Genomic DNA, 22,336 nt, shown 5'->3' with positions numbered 1-22,336 from the left:
TATCAGTGCTGGCCTGATGTGACCCATATGTTGTCGTCGTTTTGAATTGTGATTGAGTTCAACCCCTTTGAAAATTTGATGGTTCAAGAGTCTTTGCCACCATTTTGCTCAAGTGCAGGTGCTGTGGCATGAAGTAATCCACAGCTCACATCTTCAGTTCACTGAGTCTTGTCAGTTTTCTCTGCCCTTCAAGCACTGGGCCAAACTGGAATTCACCTGCCCATCTCCCACCATGCTCTACTTGCTTTCCTTACACCTTTTCTTTGCTCATTATCCCTCCACCTAAAGTATATCCTAATCACCCTTTAGGACATAGCTCAAGTGCTTGTCAGCGAAACTTCCTGATCTCACTTAACTGGAAAGGATCTCTGCCTCTTCTGGACTCCCTAAGGTGTTTGTGCCTCTGACTGCATTTTCACTCCTGCTTGTTTAGTTGTCTCTGTGGCTTTGATTCCTTATTTTTCTGAACACCCTTTCCTGTCATAAAATTGGGATGATGCTTGTGCTATATATACCTCACTAGGTAGTTGAGTCTCATGAGAGAAAAGTATGTGAAAAATTTTGTAAACTTCAAAGAGCTTAAGAATGCCAACTATTACTATGTTCCTATTGTACTGTGAAAAGAGTAGGCACTCTTCTTAGCTCCCTGAACGTGCTAGGTGATCAGATATTCGGTGAATGAGGAGAAGAGAGGTCAGGAATGATAATAATAGCTAGCATTTATATATAGCACTTTAAGATCTGCAAAGGGCTTCAAAAATATTGTCTCATTTTAACCTCACAGCATTTATCCTGGGAGATAATAAGTTGGGGCTCTAATTATATCTTCATTTTATAGAGGAAGAAATTAAGGCATGGAGAAGTTACGACTTGCCCGGAGTTACACAGCTAGTCAGCGTCCAAGGCTGGATTTGAACTCAGGACTTACTCCAAGCCCAACACTGTCCATTGTGCCACATAGCTGCCTCTAAAATGTATGTGCTTAGCGGAATGATGAAACACATTCATCTTCTAAGGGTCTTAGGGTCTAGAGATGATGTAAAGGGTGTTTTCATAAGATGCTTTATTAGGAGACAAGGCCCTTTTAAGTGGCTCCTTGAGGATTTTGTGTTTATCAGTGAGTTTTAGGGGAAAAAATTCCTTCTTTTTTGTCTTAATGACCTCACTAACTGGGAGGCATTTCCATTTAAATACAGACCTTATGTAAAATACGCATTTGTGCTTAGAACATTGTGTTAAGACAAAGTAATATATCCTTCAGTCTTACATGGGCCAGAAAACAAGGCAGTACCCACTTGAGTCAAGCATCACCTTCAAGGATTCCTGAGTGGAGTAAGTTTGCGTGGTTTCTATTATTGTGAAAATGACTCATGGTATAATCTTGATGCAAATGGGAGCATACACAGTCCATGTTACAATATAAGCTTATTCACTGAACACGATCAGGCAAAAGGAGTCAGAAGATTGGAGTGTGTCTCAGCTGTGCCACTTACCTAATTAGGTGACTGGATAAAATGCTTCAGGTACCTCAAAGTGGAGAATCACAGGTTCATTTGGAAGAAACTCTTTACTGTGTAAATGTGCGCTCTCTGACTTGTCATCCTAGGTCTTTTCCAGTGACCTTAGATTGAGAGGTAGGGCTAGGGAAGTTAGGTATTCCTTAGGCTGAGGAATTAGAATATTGTGGCCATTTCTCTTGTGCCTGTAATGCACAGTCTCTTGGCTGTTTTTCCATTTGCTTCAGATATCTAAATGGGCATAACCCCAGACTTTTACTATGGATATATAGCTACAAACTCCTTTGTCCTCAGAACCATACCTCTGGACGACAACAACAACAAAAAAAGGAGATGCCCATGTTGCCCATCTTTATAAAGCAAGTGGGTGGGAAAGGACCAAAAGTGCCTAGGTAACATCATACCTAGGCAAAATCTGGACAGATGTGTAGCAAATCTAGGGTGGCTAATTCTAGTCAAATACAACAGTTTGCCATCCTTCAGTAGAATCAAACACTCAAAAAGGACTGACCTTATTTGATCCTTATAGAACTGAAGCAAAGTACAAGATTAGAAATGACAAATTAAGACTTTTAGAAAAGAACATTGACCCACAATGCAACCTATGAAAAAACAAAATCTTAAATTGTCTTACTACATTCAGAAAATTGATGCCCTGAAAGGTTTCTTTTCCCCCACTGTGGAGTTGAGAATGTGTGCCTTCATGTTTGAAAGGTACAGAAATCCCTATATAAATCCACCAGTGTTTGATTTAGCCCAGGATTCGACCACATTAGGGCCATGAAAATGACGGGGGCCTCAAAAGGCATACTTGGAATTTCCCTAATCTATTTAATAAGTTTTGGATTTGCTATCTATGCATATGGAATTATTCAAATATGCAAACAGATATATAATAAACCTTGGCAGAGACCTATTAGGGTATTAAATTAGAATCATCACTTTTCAGGGTTGACAGTATTTAAATTCATTATGTTTAGCCAGAATTACAGACATACCAGTGCTAGATATGTAAACCCCTTGTTCTAAAAATTTAGCAGAAGTGCATGAAAGATGGTTCTCTTTCCTTTAGACAATGCATTTAATCTCTGGGGTAAAAGTAAAAATAGATTTTTTTAAGATTAACTTACTCTGGGGGGCTCATAATTTAAAGAAAATGCAACACCTTATTAAAGGGAAATTTAATACATTCACCAAATTAAATGAAAGTACATAAACATACTGTAGGCACAACTTCAGACAATTTAAAATCATAAACGATAAAATGTGAGGTAGACTGACTAGTGAAATTCACCAAGTTTTGGTCAAGAAAATTTTACAGTAATAAAGTAACACAGGTGCCCCCCTTTCCAAATAAAAAAAGAAAGAAAGCAATTACATAAATTACAGAAAAAAAATTGAATACAATGATTCTCATTCTGATTTTTTAGTTTACATTCAGTATTAACCTGTGAACTGTCAAACATGCCAAGATTTAACATGTCTACAGGTAAAGGATTATTTGCTGGCCTATTTAATACATTCATACCACATCAATGTTCTCAGTGATGGCAAGGCTTACAGCTAAACACACCAAGTATCCCAAACCATAGCTAATAAAATCATGGTGTCCTGTGCTTGTGCAGTTTTCTCCTTAATGTACTAGGATCTAACACTAAACGATTCTAATGACAATAGGACATTTTTTAAAAAATTTTCAAGACTTTTTCAAAAGCTCAAAATTTTTGGAAAGGGCAGGCAGGCCAAGTTGGACTTCTAATGCTGTTCTCCTCTGGGAATGGTTTTCATTTTTGGTTTTATTCTGGCAATGCTACAGGGCTGAGATTATTTGCTTGGACTCTTCAGCCCATATTAGAAACGTTAAGGAGTCCTACGCGTACAGTAATAACTCTGGAAAATGTCCTAAGATCTTGGAGCCAGAAGAAACCATAAAAGGTCCTTCCCCAGATAAGACCATTTCTAATGGTTTCTTACTTTATCCTAAAGTAAAAATAAGGTAACATTCGAAATGCAGTATTGCACAACAACAGCTTAACTTGATTTGGTCAGCATCAAGCCCTGCCAGCAAAACTGGAACTTCTGAAATACATTCATATCTAAACTGAAAACTCTTCAGAACGTACCTTTACATCAAAAATTCTGCCACGCACAAACTAAGGTGTATCTTTAAAGCATGTATAAGGCAGGTCCTCTTTCAAGGACAGTTAAAAACTAATGTTTAAAAAGAATTGTTCATTTGAAATGTGCTACATTTGCAGCATTGTAGTTAGCTCTATTGAACCCCAAAGATCTGCAAACCACTTTTCCTCAAGCTTCAATCGAATACATTTTGTTTTGTGACTGGCTGTAAACATCTCTTTCTCACAAGTAATAAAGCTGCTTGATTAACACTATTTGTTCTAAGTAAATGCAGTTGTAGCAGGCCCTTCTCAGTAGTTTCAGGTCAGGGATCAAGGGTTGTTCAAGGGAAGATAGCCATTTTTCGCTTTTATTACATCATAAACAGTATGTTTAAGGGAAGATTGCCACTTTCACTTTTATCACTTTACAAATAGCATGGAAACGTGTATGGGAGAAAGTAGCAACTGAGTTTTCTGAGAGACTGAATCCAAAGTGATTCTGTAAAATGAAAACTCCATTTTCCATAGCACCTTGGCTTAAGACCTGTTCACCAACTAAACCCCTCTCCCCCCAAGCCTTTGTCCTAGAACACAGAAATGGATAATTGGATGCCTGTCGAAGAATTGTGGAAATCTTTATGTAGTCACAGACATACCTCACAACTCACTGACCAAAATGGATATTTAAAAAAAAACATTCATTTCCACATCAAGAACAAAGTTATTTGGGGTTACTGCTTCCATGGAAGTGGGGTTTTCTGTGAGCTGGAGAAAAGGGGTAACAGACTTGGCCATTCTGCTGCCCTCTCCTCCTGTCTGAATCTTGGCTCCCCAGCAGCCATTCTGCTTTGGTATTTGTGGTTGGGTGGGAGTGATGGAGTACTTTCAATTTAGCTTTAAGTTGATTTTACATTCACTCAAACCTATCTTGAAGTCTTGCTATGTATGAGGATGTGAGAAGAAACAAAATTGCACTGGCTCCACTATGTACAAAACTAAAACATGATATTTCATAAGAAATCAAAGTCAAGTAAAACTGGTTTTGCTGGTGCCCAACTATACAGAAACTCAAGCCATAAAAGATAACAGTTTGGGATGGGGGTGGAAAAGGGGAAGAAGATGATGGATGGGGAAGCCCAAGTCTCTAGATGACCTCCAAAATTCTCAGGTTACTCTTTGCACAGGAAGTAGTATCACTGTCCAACCAAACAGCTTGTTGTAGATTCATACTAATGCTATGTGCAAAGGATTCTGAAAATTTAAAGCTAATGGAACAAACAAAGGAACGAGACTAGGAGAAGCCACACAAATGTGCATGCACAGGACGCCTGCTCTGCATTTACTGCCTTATTTGTTCAGGTTTAAGTAGTAAACTTTTAACTCCTGTGGAAATTTTGCCAAAAAGATTCAATACATATAAAATTACAAATCTTAAACTAACACTGCACAGAGAAAGAACAAATGCTACTTTTTTTTTTTAAATACAAGTATCTTCTACATTCTGTCATTTCAAACCCCTGAGTAATACTGTACCAAAGTACAGTTTTGAAGAGAAACTGAGGATTCAGACCTCGGACGTTAATCTTCACTGTGTCACACCTCTGGTGTGAGACTCATGTAACACATTCAGGCTAGCTGATGCTGAAAATCAGTTTGTTTTTCTCCTAGCACAGATAAGTAAAAACAAAACAAAACAAAACGACTTCGAGAGCTGCAAGCTCTTCATTCTCCAAAGTGTGTCACTTCAGTCACAGCTGGCAGGCCATTTTCTAAGTAGTTTGCATAACCGTCTAGGGTAGAGTCACCCTTAAATCCCAGGTGCTGGTATTGGAGCTGAAGTAGCATCGATGCCCTTGCGGTATCCAGGTCAGGTATGTGAGGCGGGGGTGCTCTTCGGAGGGCATCCTAGAGTCACAACAGTTGCACTTTGCTCCACAGTGATTGTACTTAAAAGAAAAAAAAAATCCCACTTGATCATAGCCCATCCTCTCCCTCCCCCACCTTAATTCTGGTCTCTTCTCTCGCTCAGACATGGCGTCCAGTAAGAAAGTAGAGAGGCTTGTCCTCACTGCTGTTGGCTGTTTGAAATTCATCCCTAAGTCGGAACTGCCATTCGTCTTCTAGTTCTAAGCGGACAATTGTTTGCCGTAAAGAACTTCTGTCTTGGCAGATGACACACAAGGTAGCACCTTCAAGGAAAGGTGGAAACTTAGATGTTAGAAAAGGAAGTATTTAAATCAACAGGCCTCTCTTATAAAGCACCTCACCACACTTCCTCTCTTGAACTGCAGAACTATATATATCCTAACCCTAAATGCGCTCTTGGCTTTAAGTATTTCTCTCCACTGACAAAATTATTTAGGTTGTTAGCCATTGTGTGTCATTGAGGAAATTCAGTCAAGTTTTACGTGGTCATACTATGCATATTTAAATTTTTATTTCCTGTTTCTTTGAAGTTATTTTGGGGTTATACATGATACTGAAGCAAAAACATGACTTAACAGTATCATAAAGGCAGTGAAATGTGCCTGCATGCAGCAAATGCTTTGTTGATTAGTCATTTTAGTCCTGTCTGAGTCTTCAGACCCCCATTGGGGATTTTCCTGGCAAAGATACTCAAGTGATTTGCCATTTCCTTCTCCAGCTCATTTTTACACATGAGGAAACTGAGGCGACAGGGTTTAAGTGACTTGCCCAGGGTCACACAGCTAGTAAGTGTCTGAGGTTGGATTTGAACTCAGGTATTTCTGGTTCCAGGCCCAGTGTTCTGTACACTGCACCACCAAGTTGCCCTGGCGAGAAATAAACATTTATTGAACACTTACTATATGTACTGAACACCTGGCACTGAGATGCTTCACTATATTACAATAATAGTATTAAAAAAAAGAATTACAGGTGGATTTCTGTATGACTGTGCCAGTCTCTTAAATTTACTTAGCAGATTTTAAGAATCTTAGGCAGTTAATAAGATTCTTTTTTTCCCCTAAAATCAGCATTCACCTAAGTTATTGCTATAATTGGCAATCGAAATTTCATTAATTTATTACACTCATACTCTATGTAAGGCACTGTGCTAGGCAGTGGGATCTAAAGAGAAATTAGCTTAGAATGTATCTGGAGGATAAGGCAAGTACACAAATTACTACGATATCAATCTCACTCACTGCTCCTTGTGTTCTGTTTACTTCCTGTGCCACATGACACATCTGCTAAGATACCAAAAGTTTTCTGAAGAGGGAACATATAATATGCCCCAAGTTTCTGTATCCCCATGGTTCTTTCCGGTGATTTGCAATGGCATGAACTTGAGGTGAACCATCCTGGCTGCCCACTTCTAGCCAATTTCTAGCTTATCCATCCCTTCCTCAAATGTGGTGCCCCCCACAGAGTACAACACTCCCATGGGCAGAGTATAGCAGGACCGTCATCTCCTCAGATGCTCCTGGACAGCATCCCTCTGATGTCGCCAAGATTACACTAATTCTCCTGGTTGCCTTTATCATCCTGATGATTCTCATGGAATTTGTAATTCACAAAAACATCAGTCCTTTTTCAGGTAAAACCTGGTGTAGATAATACCACTCCCTATCTCCTAGTTGCAAAGGTTATTTTTTTTTAACCTAAGTGTAAAACTATTTAAATCTTAATCTTATTAGATTTATTCAAACTTGTCAAACTCTTTTTGAATCCTCACAATGGTGTCCCAGGTATTACTTTCCCTTTTAGCTTTGTGTCACCTACGAATCTGGTAACTGTGCCTGAGAAATGTCAACTTGGAAGCCTGTCTCCAGAATTGGGCTGGTTACCCTTTATCTATTAATGGCTTCTTCACCCCAAATCTACTTACGTGTACTTGTGCTCATTTTTTTTCACATTTTCCAGAAGAACTGTAAGTGACTTAACAAGTACTTTGTTAAAATCTAGGTAAATATTATCTATACTACCGCCTTTATCTTTTTTTCTAAATGACTTCATCAAAAGTTAGTCTGACACAACCTATCCGTGTTGACTCTTTGTGATTATGCTATCCTTTTCTAGGGGCAGCTAGGTGGTGCAGTGGATAGAGCACCAGTGCAGGAGTCAGGAGGACCTGAGTTCAAATCTCACCTCAGACACTTGACACTCACTGGCTGTGTGACCTTGGGCAAGTCACTTAACCCCAACTGCCTCATCCTGGGTCATCTCCAGTCATCCTGATGAATATCTGGTCTCTGAATTCAGATAGCTCTCCAGGAGAAGTGAGGCTGGTGACCTGCACAGCCCTCCCTCACTCAAAACAAAGCCAAGTGCAAGTCATGTCATCATTTCTCTGATGGCATGGTCTTCTTCAGCAACGAAGGGCGAACACATGATCCTTTCAAAATGTTCACTAACCGTCCTTCTAATAATAACTCTAGAACTTTTCTAGGAACCAAAGTCAAGCTCACCAGCTTACTGTGTGCAAACTCCATTCCTTTTACCTTTTTGGAAAATTAGAACATTTGCCTTCATCTGAACTTGTGGTAGTTCGCTAATTCTCTATGATCTTTCAAGGGTCAGTGATAGCACTTCCTCAGTCACACTGGCCACTTCTTTTAATGCCCTCACTCAGGGCTGCTAGATGCTCTCTTATTTCTCTCCTTGCTATTTGGGATATCTTCTTATTGTATCTTTTCAATGCCAACGATAGTTTTTCTTGGCAGAGGAAAAAAAGCACACAAAAGATTGGAGCTTTTTTTTTCTGTTACCCACCATTATAATTCTATCCAATTCAAGTACCTTCCTCTCTCTTGAATCTTCCTCTCTTCCTTACTATAGCTAAACCTCATCTCATTGGTCCATATCATCCTCAGCACTACTCTTACAGGGTCATGTTATGCTTGGTAGCCATCCTCCATCACTTGCCATAACTTTAAACGGGACTCATTTTTGAATGGAAAGTTGAATGGAAATACGCTGTACATGAACATGGCTAGGCTTTTGAGAGATCAGCCAGAGACGGAGGCTAAGAGGGACTGGAAATCAGTCAGTACCAAAACTAATGTAGGGGCCATAGAGTGGAAAGCAAATCAGATTATCTTTCATCATGGTCCTTTCCCCAGTTCAATAATAAAACATTACTAATTACATCCTGGGGCGTCGAGGATAAAATTCAGGTCCTGGAGTCAGAAAGATAGGAATTCAAATCCAGCCTTAGACACTTACTAGCTGTGTGACCCTGGGCAAGTCACTTGACCCTGTTTGTCTCAGTATCCTCATTTGTAAAGTGAGCTGCAGAAGGAAATGGCAAACCACTCGAGTATCTCTGCCAAGAAAACCCCAAATGGAGAGTCTAACAAGTGAAAAATAACTGAACAACAAACAAACAGTTTACACCCTGGGTTTGGACAAAATGTTGCTGATCAAGATCAAAATTTCTTATGAGGAAGCCCTCTTCTTGAGAGGAAATACAGTGTAATGGAATGAATGCTGAACTTCAAGTCAGAACAAAAGGGTCTGAATCTGGCCTCTGGCATGTCTTAGTTGTATGGCCATGGGCAAGTTGCTTACCCTCTCTGAAGCCTTAGTTTTCTCATCTGTAAAATGCTGGTAACTTACAGAGTTGATATACGGTTCAGAACAGATACAGTCTGTAAAACACTTTAGAAACTGTAAAGAAGGAATCAGTCTTTCTAACTGGTCTTTGTGGGGAGAGAGGGAGAAGGCCGGGGGAGATAATTTACAAAGTACTAAAGCAGACCTACCTTTGAGGAACTTAAATTTCTTAAGGAGGTCAGCACCTACAAAAGAGTCACAGAGGTACAAAAGGAGTCCACTGAAAAACACCCCTTCACAGTTCACATTGATGGAGTGTGGTCTGGAGCTCACATAACAAATGGCCACCTGAAATATCAGACAGAAAGAGGAATATTTTACTTTCAGAAAATAGCTAAGATATATGTGTGTGTGTGTGTGGATGCATATGTATGTATGTGTATGCCATTTGGGTTCAGATGGCATGGGGCAGTATCGTGTGCACTCAACTTTTAGGGTAGAGAAGATCAGTTTTGGTTCTTCCCAAGAAAGACTCCAGTGGAGGACTTCATAAGGACACAAGACATTTTTAGCTTCATGTAACACAAGGTGACCCAAAACTCCTGGAATGGTTTTAAGCTATCAAAGCCTAAATAGATTAAAGTCACACTAAGACTTTTGGGACATCCTGCATAAACAATGTGAAGGAAATAGAGGACTTAGGAGGGAAAAAAACTAAATCACTCCATGCAAAGGGTTAAAACATATTTTCCTCAGTAACTTCCTTCTTTCTTCTTCCCCTCAAAAAGAGCAGTTTCCAAGAAAGTGTAAAATGAAATGCTTTGTTACAATCCGAAAGTTAGCAAATCAAAACTAAACACTGCTCTGAATGAAAGGAAGACTCTTCACATGGAGAGAAAGAAATGTGAGCTAAGAGGTACGACTGCTCCACTCTCGTGAGAATGAAATGTCAAACTCTTACAAACTCTAGGAAAGCGATTTCAGAGAATCAGAGAATGCTGATGAATCTGGCAGAAGCACAGGAGACAGTGAGGCATGTGCAGGAATCCTAGTGGATGCTTCCCCAGCCTGCAGACTGCACTGCCTCTCTCTAGCAGCTATGAATTTAGTACTTAATGATCTGAAATCTGGGGCCCCAGGTTCTGGTTCTGGTTCTGCCACCAATTAGCCTGAAGTGTAAGTTTGGCCAGCCTCTCTGGCTTTACCTTTTGAACAACATCTATAAGATGAAGGCTTTGGATTAGATGGATGCTCTCCAAATCTCCATCCAGCTCTATCATTCTACGATTCACACTCATAATGTGGATTGTTTTCCAAACCTCAAAACTACCAAATGCACCAAAGCTGGATGAGAAAGCCATAGGGGTGTCCACACAAGGGTCAGTCACTTCTTTAATACCTGAGGGATGCCACTGAGACTAAGCAAAGCCTGAAGGGGGATCCCCCCATCCCCCCAGAAGGTCCAAGAGACGCAGGAGGGTGCGACACAGAAAGAAGGAAGGCAGAAAGAAAACTAAAGAGGAGAGAAGCAGAAAAAAGGAAAGGAAGTAGTGCAGGAGGTGGGTTAGTGCTACAACAGCAGTCTTGGGTGCATCTTGATAGCCTCCCAAAACCCTTGGCAGAGGAACAGGCATCCTAGAGAATTCTAAGAATCCAGTGGTCTTTACGTCCACTTCATTCCAGGTTAATATGAACTTTTGGAGAAGGCCACCTCACAGCCACGAAGAAGGAAAGGAGGAAGGGAGAGAGGGAGGATGGAAGGAAGGAAAAAAGGGAGGAAGGAAACAAGGGAGAAAGGGAGGGGAGTGTTGTTGTTTTTTTTTTTACCTCTGGTCCAACATTCAGGTAGCAATCGATGGCCAAGATGGGGCTCCTGTAATTGTGGATGGCTTTTGGGAAGAGTTTGTATGTAGCATGCTGAAGGAACTTTTCAAGGAGAAATTGGGCTGGAGCTGCTAGGAGAGTGTGTTCACTGTCTGGAGCGCAGACATACTGAAGAGGTAAGATGGGCGCTATGCTTTCCGACAGCTGTAATCAGATGCAACAAGAATATTTAAAATACACTGGATGTCCCTTCAATGCACTGGATGAAATAGGTGAAGAGCCACTTCTCTTGTGACCACCTGCCCAAATACAAACCAGCACCGTCTTACCGTCCAGGGCAACTCTGTGCTCTTGCGGTTAGGGAGGAATGGGAATTAATGTGGGCTGAATGGCGAGGAGAGAAAGGTGAAAACAATGCCGTTCTTTCCAAAAGTACTGCATTTATCAGTAATCTACAAAGTGTGTATCAAGCAAGAATGTCCAACAAAGTCTATTAAGTAGCGACTAAGTACAGATGAAGGTGCGCCCTTCTAAGATGTCTGTTCATGTCGGATCCCACCACAGCAATGCTGAAAGTAATAGCTCATAATGATAGAGTACTGTAATGTGTACAAACTATCCTCTTATGACAGCACCATAAGATAGGCAGTGCAAGTATTACTGCCCCCGTTTTACAAGTGAGACAATTAAGGCTCCATAATGTCACAAATGTAACAGCAAAGACTTGATCCCACATCTTGTGGCTTAAATAGCAGTGATCTTTTCATAACGCAGACTGCCTTGTACCTCAATTGTGGCCGATGGCCCCCATTTTCAAACTGTGGGATAGACACAACCAAGCTTCGGTACAAACAGAATCCTAAGAGTCTCGGAGGTCACCTAGTGTCACCTGTGTTCAAGCAGGAATTCCATGCATAATGTCACCAACAAATGGCCATCCAGCCTCCACCTGAAGACCCCCAAAGATGGGTTATTCACCACCTTCTGACTCCTGCGCAGCTCTAACTCTTGGGAAGTTTTTCCTTACATTAAATCTGACTCCACAACCTCTGTCCACTGTTTTTAGTTCATGTTTCTGGGGCCACTCAAAACAAATCTAATCCCTCTTCCACATACTTGAAAACAACTATCATTTCTCCTAAGTCAAAGTGCCTGGCATACAGTAGGCACTTAATAAATGTTTACTGATTGAATGACTGATGAACACTTCATAAATATCGATAAAATACTGAACAGAAGAAGAGGGGCCAACGACAAGAGACTCACTCCACAGGCATTTCTCTCCTAAGTGGTCATGATTAATTAATGACCACACTTCTCCTCAAACCAATTCCAACTCCAACTGACAACACTCTGATCCTCCAGCTACATCTCTCCATCTTGTCCAACAAGATATCATGAGACACTGCCAAGGACCTTGCTGAAATACAGTTTGTCATCTATGTGGAATTCTCTTAATTTATCAGGGTCATCTCTTTGTTAAAAGGACATGAATAAAATCAGTTCTATTGAACACTTACTGCTTCAAAGCAGACATTTTCCATTTTACGTGATCATAAATCGTCCCTTTAATCATCCCATTCTAAAATTTTGCCACAAGTCAGGCAATTCACCTTTTATGGCTTTTAAAAAATCTAAACATTTGCCAATCTCCATTTGTGTGGTGCCTCTTCCTCCAATTCTCCGTGATTTTTCAATAATGGTCCCTCAGTCACATCCCCATGTTCCTTGGATACCCAAGGATGGGGTGCATAAAGATCCAGTGATTTAAGATTCTTGAAGGCAGAGAGGTGCTCCCTGACCATCTCCTCATTTACTTTTGCTTTCAATTACTTGTCAAACTACTTTTGTTCTACACTTTGCCGTCTGAAAACTGTTTTCCTTTTCAATAAAGAACATGGAAATAAAATGGTAGTTGGATATCTCCGCCTTCTACCTCCTTCGTAATTTATCATATTCCTATTCAGGAAGGACAGGAATATAATGCCACATTTAAATCTTCTACCAAAGTTAGCCTCATCCTGGCAGTTTTCTGAAGCTCAAAGGGCCTGGACTAGGAACTGAGAAGAAAGAAGTGTTAAAAGAAAAGACCTTTCGGTAGAAGGGATTTTAGTAAGAATCTGCCACAGACCGATACTAGTTTGTGTACTGGAAACTGGAAATACCTCTTAAGGTCTTCTTCAAAATAGTAATGGGATTTTCCCTTTTGTTGTTTCAGTTCTTAGAAAACATGGCCATTTAATATAAAAGACATTAACAGGAAAGCTGCTGTCTTTACTCCCAAGAAAAGAATTCTCTCTTCCCAACCTGAAAAACTTACACTGATTTTTGGCTTGACGTTGAAGTCCTTTTGTCCTCCAACCTGGATGTGTTTTTTCATGAGACTGAAGTTGTTAAATCGACAAATGAGCAGCCCACTGCTGTTGGTCCTCAAGTTAAAGTCAACATCTTCACAGAAGTACCTAAAAGTTAATTGAAGCAATACAGATCCAGGCTTCAGTCACTTATTCGGCCTCCACAACCTCATTCATGATTATTACAGAAAGAAAAAAGGGACAAAATGTATAGAAGAAATGAGAGGACCTCCCTCTGACCCGGATAAATCCAAACATGACCTGTAATGTTGTCTGTGTATTGTTAACTACACTAGGCATCTGCTGGGTCTAAAAAAATTTCTACAGTCAGTGGAATGAAGAGATCTGTCTGGCATGTTGTTGTTCAACTGGGTCTGATTCTCTATGACCCCATTTGGGGTTTTCTTGGCAGAGATACTGGAGTAGTTTGCCATTTCCTTCTCCAGTTCATTTCACAGATAAGGAAACTGAGGCAAACAGGGTTAAGTGACTTGCCCAGGGTCACACAGTTGGTACATGTCTGAGGTTGCATTTGAACTCAGGAAGACGAGTCTTCCTGACTCCAGACTTGGCACTCTATTCATTGTGCCATCTACCTGCCCTACCTGCCATGCTAACAGAAAATAATCAGGCAGCTCTTGATTTTTCTCCCTACTATATTCCAATTCCTACCAATATCTGATGTTATAAATCAGGATACCTACAATCTGGCAATCCCTTCCCTCCAACTCATTTTATGAGAGGACTTTTTATGTCTAAGTCACATATTTAGTAGGATCTTATCTTTGTATAAGCTCTTTTAATTCACTTGTAAAGGGAGAAGGGTAGAGATGGAGAGGAGGATGAGAAAAAGAGAAGAGAAGGAGGGAGGGGAGAGAGGGAGAGAGAGAGAGAGAGAGAGAGAGAGAGAGAGAGAGAGAGAGAGAGAGAGAGAGAGAGAGAGCGAGCATGCCAGAGTGAGAGACAAGGCTTCCAAGAAGTAAGAATAAACACACTTCTTTGGGTATCACTGGTACTAAACAACCTAGTTTAGAGAAGCATCATTCACTCAACAGTTTAGACAAATTTAAATCATGCTTTTTATCTGCGATGCACAAAGATATACTTCCAGACTAATAAGTCAATAACACTGTGACTATCACAGACCCAGGTGAGGAACTGAATCGATTTTGTGCTCTTTACCTGTTGAGATCATACTGCACATTCTGTGTCAAGTCTACGTTGAGCAGTACAAAGTCATGTACATGGCACCGAGAGAAGGGAGACTTGAGGCTTCTAGAACTCAGTTTGCTGTTCCACTTCTGTATCCCCAGGATGGCATAATGGACAATTTTTGGGGTGGCTTCAAGATGCTGCAGGACAGACTTTAAGGACACATTCTTACTGGTGATTCCTGAATCCATGGGCTGGCTATTAGATTTAAAATGAGGCAAATGTAAGAAATGGCCCATGAAGTCATCCAAGAATGAATAATTTGTTGTTGATTGTTTCCAAAAGCAGTACAGACAGATGTCATCCAACATTGTAAGTTGGTTTTCTCCCCCCAAATACAACTTGAAGTGAAAAGAACATTCTAGGGCCCAATAAAATATTATTAAAGGAAAATAAGCTAAAATTAAAATTAGGATGCTTTCCTTTCTAATCTACCCTTTTTGGAATCTCTGGTTGCCTTCAAAACTCAGCTTAAGTACAATCTTCTATATGTATGTAGCCTTCCTCAACCCCTCCAGCTCCCAGTGGACTCCCTCCTTCCCAAAACGCTAATACTCACTTTGTATATAGTCTGCAGATACTTACACTATCTAAATGCATGCCCAGAATGAAATACGCTGTACATGTTTATGCCAAGGAGAAAAAGCTGGTCTCTGAGTTAGGGAGAGCTGGGTTCAAACCTTGCCTCTGCCCTGTAATGGCTGTGGGAGCTTCTAACAAATGTCCTGAGTACTTGTCTAAGACTCAATGTTGCAAAGAAGGGGCAAGTCTGGTAGAGTTTCCTCACCCTTTACCAATGAAACCACACGCCCATTCTCCAGCCCTCTCTCTCTCCATCCATCCATCTTTGGATATGCATGTATATATGCTGGTGGGTTGGTTGTTGTCCTTAGTTCTTGAAAGTCAAAATGACATCACTATGTTGGAGTCAAGGTGTCTGGCTGAACAGACAAGACTGAAAGGCTCTACCACAGGTTGGGCACAATATGTATATGTATGTATGTGTGTGCGCGCACACATGTGTAAACACATACACACATATTTTTCCCCCTCGTTAGAATATAAGCTTTTTGAGGGTAGAGACTATTTCACTTCTTTCTATCTCCCAGGCTTACCACAATGCCTGGCATACAGTAAACCAACCAATAATCAATAAACACCTGTGCATACCAGGCACTGTGCCAAGCACTGGCAAGACAAAATAAAAAAGAGGCAGAAGAGAGCGCCTCCTCACAGCAGGCATATTTAGTACATTCTTGTTGGTACCTGATAAAATCATTTTTTACTGACACCTGAGGCTGTAAGAGGCCTGGTTCGAGCTGCACTGAGGGGACCTGCCAGGGGAAGGAAGAGGCAGGTGAAGGCTAACAGGAAGCAAAGAACATGTGGGGCCAGCCCGCAGCGGACATGGCAAGAGGTGCTGACAATCTACGCCCCCCCCCCCTCCAACATCCTAACTGAAGATCTGGCTGGAGATGACAACTCACAGGTGCAAAAGGTGAAAAGATGGGGAAGGAGGGGAGAAAGGACTGATCCCTGCAAGAGCAGGGCAAGGGAAAACACCTAGTGAAAACCTATGGGTGGATTCCTTCTCAGAATAACGTTTTTAAATGCATAAAATAAAATATACAGGATTACAAAGCAAATCAGTTTTGTTAAAGCTACAACTGTGAAAATATTTAAAAAGTCCAAACAAGTTCATCAACTCTGGATTCAGAACCTCACTAGATGAGCTCAAAGGTGTTTTGCAACTCCAGGACTTACAGCAAAGAACTGCCCAAGGACAAAATGGAAAAGGGGAAAGTAATTGATTGGACATATTCCCCTGCCCTGCTCACCTGAGGGGGCAACTTTTTAACCTTGACTTTGAATTTGTGGAAGTTGTGAAAAGCATACACAAAACAGACACCCTCAAGATTTTTTTTTCCTGTTCTCTTTTATGTTCCAGAAGTAATGAGTTGGATCAATTAGCCTGCAGAGCCGATGCTGGCAGCACGGCACAGCATAGTCCCCAAAAGTCTTAGTGCAGTTTTAAGCTTTAAATAGCTGATTTGCATGAAATATTTTTGCATTCATCCTACATATACTTATGTATATATAACTCCTGTTCCAAAGCCCATTGGTAAAGGACTTTCTTCTTACTGGTGGAGAAAAAGGCCCTACCCGACATGAGGGGTACACTGGAATTGGGGTGACATGAGAGCTGTAGTTTTCAGCCAGTCCCCTTCTGGGGACTCTCCAAATGAGAGTCTTCTTTAAGCGATCCAGTTTTGAGAGAGAAGATGGAAGAGGCCGACCCCACTGGAGGCTGCTGAAGGAAAAGGCTGGGAACAAAGGAGATGAATATGTAGTCTCCAGAACATCCCTATTCCCAGTTTGCTACACTAGAGATTTTGGAGAGTTTTCCTCTTGGGTGAGATCAAGGATACTCTTTTGGTTGAGCTGAGTTATCTTGCTCCCCAAAGAGAAAGCTCCTTCATTCTGTATTGCCTGATATATGTTCCCCTATGTAGACCTTCTCTGACTTCTATTTTGTGAGAATTTGCATAAATGGGTTTCTTTGCTATTTGCTAATGTGTTCAAAGTGGAATTAGGATTAAGTAGGGATGAGGGCTACATATGGCCTTCTCTCCCTTAGAATGTGCTCTTCTCTCCTCATTCTCTGTATTTCTAGGGATTACTTCACTCTTTTTCTAATTCTAACACCTAACCCAGCACCTGGCACCCAGCAGGAGCTTACTAAATGCTTGTTGGTTGCTCGATTTTCCTGTCTCACTCTAATCGCCATGCCTGTAACCAGTACTGTACCTGGATGGTTCCTGGGCACTGTGAATGTTCCACAAGACGCAGGAGTCATCCATGATCGCTATGAAAGGCCAGACACACTGGCGTTTGACCCCCATCTCTTCCAGGCGGTTTCTCTCCAGTTCGAGGTTGTAGTAGGAGAGTTCTTTAATGAGGAACCTTGCAGCACCTGAAAAGCAACATAAATACCGTTGCATGGAGCGATTTTGGCCTGAATCCCCTTCACAGGATAAAACTCTCCATCCCCAAACCTACCCCACTGATCTTGACTTGGAAACTTAGTCAGGAATTGAGCAAGGCTTTTGGGGGATTTCATGTCCCCTAACACAAGACATCCTGAGTAGAACTGTTTTCACCACAAAATAGCTGTGAACAAGGCTTTCAGTGATCCCAGGAGCAACTCCAAGTAATGATGAGATGACTGGATTCAATACTTTCATTAATACTCCCCCAGCTCAGGTTTCATTCATTCGTGCATTCATTCGTTTATCAAAAACTGTTACGCATCTACAATGTGTGAGAAGACTTGAGAAAACAGGGTCTTCTCTGAAAAGGGTCCAGGGCACTGGAACCTGCTAATGTCAAGAGAGACTTGGGTTTGATACCACCATGGATACTTACTAGCTGTGTGACCAAGGTCAACTCATTTAGTTTCTTGAGTGTCAGTTTCCTCATCTGTAAAATGAGGAATAATAATGCCTGTAGTACCTAATTCAGTGAGTTTTGGGGAGGATTAAATTAAATAAAGAATGTGCCTTATTAAATCTTAAAGTGCCATATAATGACCAGCTGTTGTGAGTATTCTTCTTCTAGAGAACTCTTACTTATCTTGAAGACCAGAAGTCAAGTCTAAGTGGGCCTCCCTAGACTATATTTTGTAACCTGGGGAGTTTTCAGGTTTATCCTTCTCTTTATCATCTAACTGACTGGATGCAACATATTCTCTTTAAAGCATCTGCATCATGTGGTGTAAAAGAGACAGCCTTGAATAAAAAGCAGCACTCAGTGCTAGAAGGATCCATCCCAGTCTAACCCACTCATTTACAGAGATAAGGGAGAATACACAAGAAATAAAGAGAGAGAGAAAGAATAGGAAGGAATCAAGAAGAAAAAAATTTGAAGAGGTCAGGGAAACCATTCAGATTTTTGAAATAAAACTTATCACTAAAGGATATACCAGACACCAAAAGCTACGACTAGCGTGTTCTCCCAACAAAAACAGTAGAAACACTGGAACCCCCCCCCCCAAAAAGAGGTGTGTGTAAAATTTGCTATTTATTTCTAGCTGAAAGATAAAGAAACCACTGACGGACAACAACTCAAAAGAGGGCTGAATGCAAGTAAAAAGTAATTTATTTTTGTTAGTTTTATAATGACAATTATTTTTTGAGAGAGAAAAAGACAAAAAGTTCAAATCATGAAATTTAGAATCAAGAACAGAGAATATAAAATATTACTTAAGAAAATGACTAATCTTTGAAAATGTGTAAGATTAAGGGAGGTCAAAGGGGAAAGAAGAGAGAAGAGGGGAGAAAAAAGGAACAGATTAGATGGAAAAGGGAAGAAAAATGATTATCAGAGCAGAGAAAGAAATAGAGAAAAATCTGTACATGGTGAGAGCTCTGCTTCTGAAATATTATTTCAGGTAAACTACGCTGGTGGCATTGTGATAGATTCATTTGGGCAAAGAGCCGAGTGAATTCCCAGCTGTCATCACTTCCCCTTGAAAGGTCAATCTGCTGATTAACCCCTATTGAGAAGCTTATCTTTAAACCCTGGAAAGCTTCATTCTGGACTGGGGAGCCATGGCCCAGTGGCCAGAGCAACAGCTGCTCTGGATGGCAGATTTGGTTAGAGTTTTCTAAATATCACCACTATTCTCTCAACAGTTGTATCCCCCAAACTGTCTGCAGGGGGAATTCAGTCCTTTGCTCCTCATTTACTTGGGAGGGGCATTAAAGATTGTTCCTAACATCTTTACTGCTCAATCAGATGGATGTTATCAGCACCAGTGATAGGATGCTTTCTGAAGTTGGTCCTAAAAGCTGGTTCAGCCTCTCTGGTGTCCATAAAACTATGGGCAGGACTGGGCTACCTGGAGCCTCTTTATATAGGAATAGTCTTTATGGATGTTTCTCAGCTCAAAATTATGCCCTCAGGGCCTAAAACACAATGAGAGTGATCCCTGGAATACAGGGGCTTCATCTAACTGTTCAACTACTGTACTATGAGATCACTCCATGACATTTCCTGAGTATATAAGGGAATATCGCAAAATACTTTTCAGTCTGTTTTTTTGTACATAGTAATGATTTCTTCTTCAGAGACTGGTCCTTGGAACTAAAAACATTTTAAAGGAATATGGTGCTAAATAGAGAAAGTCAGGGGAAAGTTGTAACGAAAACATTCCTGCATTTCCCACTAGCAGTAAGCCAGCGTCAAAGATGTGACAGACTGGTGGAACGTTTTCTTAGAAACAACCCAGTACTCCTTAATTCTAAATAGCTGCTAGGTCTTGGGTTTTAGGCCACAAGGAGATGGTTCCATAAGATGCATCTCTGCTTACCGACACCAGCATTGTTGAACATGCCAGGAAGCACCAGCATGATGTGGTTGGGCCAGTATTTGCGATACAGTGGCATCTCATACTCTTTGATCACTAGGAGGTGAAGATGACTGATGCCTTCCATCGCATGGTAAAGGTTTAGCAGGCCGTGTTCATGTCGTCCACTGGAAGGAGTGAAGATTGGGCTCTTGACTACATTCAAATTCTGCTGAAAGAAAAACATACTACTAAGCAGTTCTAGAAGGCTCCCCCAGTCTCACACTTCCTGTGGCTGGTCACAATGCTCACCCACCTTATCAGACACCAGAGGCAGCCGCATACTCTCCAGGTGTTTGCCTTGCTTGCTGAAGACAAAATGGCTTTCTTTGGATTTGGGGATGATGAAATGGAGCTGAACCTCTTCTCCCAACATGGAGGAAGAGAATGTGAATGCGTGAAGGGTGGAGTCGGACATCTGCATCAGCAAAGCAAAGGGAAAAGAATGTAAACCTAGAGTTTGCAGAAAGCTTGGCCATGTCTCTCACCTCGTTTTCTAATAAAGTAACCGAGTCAGGACTAACAGTAACTAGCAAGAATTTGAAATCCTCCAAAGCCTGTGTTTGTAAGCCCAACACAGAAAGAGCCGCAATGGATAAGCATCTCCTTCTTGGGAGCCGTTCTTCATTTCTGATGCATCCTCTCCACATCATTAACAGAACAGCTGCTGCTTCATATGAATCTTGGGTCCATTTCCTTTGAACCATAATTACTTTCATGCAAAATACAAAATCACCTAAGAAGTATCATGCTCTATTCTAAATGGTCAACAAGGTATAGGGAGAAAAATACTTGTTTTCTACAGGTCATACCATTTTAGAATTGGAAGGGGCCTTAGAGATCACTGAGCCAAATTCCCTCCATGAAAGATGAAGAAGGTGAGACGCAGTGAGGCTGATGTTTGCCCAGCCCAACAAAAGTAGCAGCTGTTGGCATTTGAACGAGGGACTTCTGACTCTTTTTCCACCAGACTATACTGCCCAGTAGGGCAGTCAGGCAGTGCAGTGGATAGAGTGCTGGAGTTAGGAAGACCTGAGTTCAAATTCAACCTCAGATACTAGCTGTGTGACCCTAAGTCATTTAACCCTGTTTGCCTCAGTTTATTCTTCTGTAAAATGGAGGAAGAAATGGCAAACCACCCTAGTATCTTTGCCAAGAAAACCCCAAATAGAGTCATGTAAAGTTGGAACTGACTAAACAACAAAGCTGTGAGTTCAGTCAGGAACAAATGACACATCCCAAGACAAACAGAAGTCTAATAATTTTTTAAAAATTTTCTAGAGAAGGGTATATTCCATGTTCTTTCAGTAACTGAGTCCAGTGACTGACTGTAGCTGATATCTTCACATGACTTACAAAATCTTAATGAAGCTGCCAAGGCTTGATTCAATTCAAACATGATTTGTCAGTTTTATTTGTAAGATATTAGGAGGTAGTTAGGTTTGTTTATTTAGGAATAAGTATTATACTCCATATAAGAAAAGAATCACAAAGTATAGTCGTCTAAATATTATGTGTGTGACAATTCAGCTATTAACCCCTATCACACAGAAAATACATCAATATTCTAAACTTTTTTTTCTTTTTTTAAAAACACATTTTAATACCAAGGGACATTTAGTGCACAGTCTTATAGACTCAATATTTTCAGTAGCTACGAGTCAACGTATACAGTGTTAGACTTGGAGTCAGGAAGGTGTGAGTCTGAATCACCGCGTACATGCTTACTAGCCATGTGACCCTGGGCAAGTGACTTAATCGCCACCTGCCTCAGTTTCCTCATCTGTAAAATGGGGATAATTATAGCACCTATCTCCTAGAGTTGTTGTGAGACGTACATAAGCTAACATATATAAAGGCTTTTGTAGATCTTCAAGTGATACACATACACACAAACACATATATGCCAATTATTATGATTCCTGACAAGTAAAACTAAACAAAAAATTCTACCAACTCCTTTATAGTTTTACTATCAACAGATTTATAGTTTTAGCTAAGATTGAATGAAGAAGTGTGGGGAAATAATGGTCAGCTGGACCCAGGTTATCTACCTTCTGTTTATTTTTTCTCGGGGTAACAAACCTAGTTCTTCATAGCTAAAGATCTTTAAGGGAGAGAAATTATTCTGACCCAATAACAAGAGAATAATTTTTCTCCAGGTAAAGTGGGGAGAGAAGTGCTTTACTCCCCAAGATGTGGGTAACTTCCTCTGCCTTCATCTGTGCTGCTCAAATATGCCTTAAGAAGGTGGTGATATAATGGCAAGTGAGCTCATGTCTCCCTGTGTATTTGATTCTAGCTGTATACACCAACAAATAATTCTATTTTCCAAGCTCCCTCATCAATTACATTCCATGCCAGGGTAAGAACATTGCTGGTTTA

General features: G+C 40.7%; 1 protein-coding gene across 4 annotated transcripts in view; it reads right to left on the bottom strand.

Moving 5' to 3' along the window:
- Positions 1–5,105: 5,105 nt before the first annotated feature.
- GREB1L (GREB1 like retinoic acid receptor coactivator) overlaps positions 5,106–22,336 on the bottom strand; it is a 195,218-nt gene continuing 177,987 nt past the window's right edge. For all 4 annotated transcript variants that reach the window (XM_072604358.1, XM_072604360.1, XM_072604359.1 and 1 more), the window contains 8 exons: positions 20,208–20,369; positions 19,916–20,120; positions 17,353–17,518; positions 14,515–14,742; positions 13,299–13,440; positions 10,982–11,182; positions 9,364–9,502; positions 5,106–5,826 (listed from right to left, as the gene is read on the bottom strand). In XM_072604358.1, coding sequence (XP_072460459.1) covers positions 5,663–5,826; positions 9,364–9,502; positions 10,982–11,182; positions 13,299–13,440; positions 14,515–14,742; positions 17,353–17,518; positions 19,916–20,120; positions 20,208–20,369 — 1,407 coding nt within the window. In that variant the 3' untranslated portion in view covers positions 5,106–5,662. The remainder of the gene's footprint in view (positions 5,827–9,363; positions 9,503–10,981; positions 11,183–13,298; positions 13,441–14,514; positions 14,743–17,352; positions 17,519–19,915; positions 20,121–20,207; positions 20,370–22,336) is intronic.

The sequence above is a fragment of the Notamacropus eugenii genome, chromosome 4, assembly GCF_028372415.1.
Source record: "Notamacropus eugenii isolate mMacEug1 chromosome 4, mMacEug1.pri_v2, whole genome shotgun sequence".
In the NCBI taxonomy this organism is placed as follows: domain Eukaryota; kingdom Metazoa; phylum Chordata; class Mammalia; order Diprotodontia; family Macropodidae; genus Notamacropus; species Notamacropus eugenii.
The sequence above is the reverse complement of the archived record's forward strand: the minus strand, read 5'-3'. Positions and strand labels throughout refer to the sequence as shown.